General features: G+C 40.5%; 1 protein-coding gene across 1 annotated transcript in view; it reads right to left on the bottom strand.

The window, feature by feature from the left end:
- Window positions 1-1,081, bottom strand: part of LOC107301097 (kinesin heavy chain-like) — a gene marked incomplete at both ends in the record, with an annotated part of 7,315 nt that extends 6,234 nt beyond the window's left edge. The window contains one exon of the mRNA XM_015830362.1: window positions 933-1,081. Within this exon, the coding sequence (XP_015685848.1) occupies window positions 933-1,081 (149 nt within the window). The remainder of the gene's footprint in view (window positions 1-932) is intronic.
- Window positions 1,082-3,030: the final 1,949 nt, after the last annotated feature.

Here is a 3,030-nt window from a genome sequence, read left to right as displayed (position 1 = left end):
CTCCAGACACCGGGTCATCAGGTCAAGGGCATCGTTGGGGTGGCCCGGAGTGGATATGTACAGCTGAGTGTCATCAGCGTACTGATGGAAATCCACCCCAAAGCCACGAATGATCTCCCCCAGCGGCTTCACATAAATATTGAACAGAAGCGGAGAGAGGACCGACCCCTGTGGAACCCCACAAGTTAGGGGCCTTGGGATCGACCTCTGTCCCCCTGCCAATACAGACTGCGTACGGTCAGTGAGGAAGGAGGAGAACCACCGCATCACAGTGCCTCCCATCATTATCATAGGAGTAAAGATAAAAAAAATCCAGTGAATAGAAATTACATCGCATAAGGTCCCAAGTTTACTCCTTAGCATCTCCATCTTCTGTCCATGCTGAATAATCTTACTTGATATATGACAGTAGTCTAAGTTGTTATGACTGTCCCTTGTATTTCAGCCCTCTTAAGACTCTTTGTGATATCTGCACTTATTATTTAGTTCCTAGGCAACCTGAGGCATCTTTATTACATCATACATACATACAGCATATGTCTGGGATCATCTGTCCTTAAACTACATGAATCAATGTGACATTTAGGACACTGATATCCATTTCCAAAGTCTTTCTATTAAGCAAATGCAGCTCCGTAGAATGCAGTGTAGCCATAGTCCTTGCTTGTATCCTTGCTTTTTTTTAATTTCCCACTCCAAATATTTATTGGCATAGTAAAAAAAATGAGGAAATGTGCAATTCTCATTGCTTGGTTTCAGGTTCAAATAAATTTTAGCCCAAAACAACCTGTTTAGTCGTATCTCAACCTGTCAACAAATGGTTGATAGACAGGAAATGCACCTATTGCTAATATCACTTAGATCTGAAAGACAGTACAATCAATAACAAAGCAAAACAAACAGGACCTTTGTTTTCTTTGCACCCAACTTACCATTACGCCAACGTCCTAGTTCAGCCTCCAACTTGGCAATTGTCTCCTTGAGGGTCTTGTTCCTCTCCTTCTCCTTCTCAAATTTCTTCTTCCATTGTTCTGCTGTCAATTCCAGATTCACTGATGCTGTATTCTTGATTGTCTTGGCCCTGAAATGGAAGTGAATATCTTTATGGAGAAGACTTTGCTTTGTTTAATGGACATTCTGCTTTGATTGATTGACCGATTGTGCCAACTTGTTTTCGACTCCTAGCAACCAGATAGATACATTTTGCTCATGATGATATATCCATAATTGGATCTTTCAGGTTTTCCAACAGTGCACTCATTGCCACCAGAATTGAGTCCATCCACCTTGCTGCTTCTCTTTCCTTCCAAGACATTCCATTACACCTTATTTATTATATTGATCAGCTTCCTAGTATTGACACAGATGACTGAAGCTCTAAAAATACAGGAAACTCTTACTATATTACTTTGCTCGTATCGTATATACTGACTAGCAAGAATAGGTTTTTAGGCTGGAGTTTACCTCAACCTTAGCAGAAGATGCTTATAATCAAACCTTGGCCCTTTCCATGCAAGGCTTGTGTTCCACAGCTGAAATCAGTCCTTCCCTAGGTGCCTCATCTCCAAAAATAGCAGCAGAATCATTGTACCTGGCTATTCCAATAGTAGCCTTTTCCAAACTAATATATTTTACTACAATTGTGATAATTCCAAAGCAGTGAGATGACATTTAGACTGCAAAATATCAAGAAAACACCATCTAATATCATACTTTTGAGCAAATGGGAAAATGTGAATCAAGAGAAAATGTTGCTTGAGCACAATGTTGTGATTTTGCTTACTGGTCCCTAAAGTAGGCCTTATTTTAACTTAAAAGAAGTAATGTACATGGCTGTAATATACAATATTCATATTATTAAAGCAAGTTCAATATAGAGCAGTGGTGGCGAACCTATGGCACGGGTGCCAGAGGTGGCACTCAGAGCCCTCTCTGTGGGCATGCGCGCCGTCGCCCCAGTCCTAGGCCTTCAGCTGGGTTTTATAAAACCTTTTCGCTTTAGACCTCCGCCACCATGTGCAAAAAAAAAAGGTTCAATCAATCAGTCAATTTCAACTTCTCACGGGGGGAAAAAATCTTGCAAAGTTGGAATTGATTGATTGAACTTTTTAGTCCCACCCAGTCTGCTGTTACCACCGCAGCCACACCCACCCAATGGGCCATGCCCACCCAATGGGCCACGCCCACCCAGCACCCGACGATGCATAAGTGGGTTTTGTGTTGCAGTTTGGGCACTCGATCTCTAAAAGGTTCGCCATCACTGGTATAGAGGTTAAAGTGCTGGCCGAGAAACCAGAAGACTGGGTTCTAATTCTGCCATAAGCCTAAAAGCCAGCTGAGTGACTTTGGGCCAGTGACTCACTCTCAGCCCAACTCATCTTGCAGGGTTGCTGTTATGAGGAAAATAGAGGAGAAAGAAGTATTAGGTATGTTCGCTGCCTTAATTACTTATAAATATTAAAGGCAGGATAAAAATCTAATAAATAAAAGTATGACAGAAGGATACAATTATTCTTATGTGTTTTTGTTTTCACTAACAGTTCTAAACACGTTGCATTTAGAACTCAGAGTTGTTCTTATACACAAGACCAAGGCTTTTTTTCTCATAGAATGCCCAGAACGGAGTTCCGGCACCTGTTTTGGATGGAACCTTGTAGGGTAGGCAAGGCGGGTTGTATGACGTGTGTGAGTTCCAGCACTTTTTTTTTTTTTTTTTTTTTAGAAAAAAAGCACTGCACAAGACTAAATAGAATGTAGATGAGTAAGCATCACTACTTGCCTACCCAATATCATACAATCTAAGGTCCTGTATGCAAACAGAGATTTTTTTTTATATCAATTTAATCAATGTGTTTTTTTCACAAAGGATGTTAGGGAATTATTGTTCAATAAACAATGCTGAGAATTTTATTAGGAATTCCTCTCTTTCCCTTTCCACCCACTCAAGCTATAAATCTCAGGATTGCTTGGGGGAAAGGAATGACTGATAAATCTGTTCATACCCATAGTATACTGTAGATATTTTATGTT

This window comes from Protobothrops mucrosquamatus, unplaced genomic scaffold (genome assembly GCF_001527695.2).
Source record: "Protobothrops mucrosquamatus isolate PMUCROS unplaced genomic scaffold, P.Mucros_1.0 scaffold9996, whole genome shotgun sequence".
Taxonomy (NCBI): domain Eukaryota; kingdom Metazoa; phylum Chordata; class Lepidosauria; order Squamata; family Viperidae; genus Protobothrops; species Protobothrops mucrosquamatus.
Note: the sequence above shows the minus strand (reverse complement) of the source record. Positions and strands in the feature narration are given on the sequence as shown.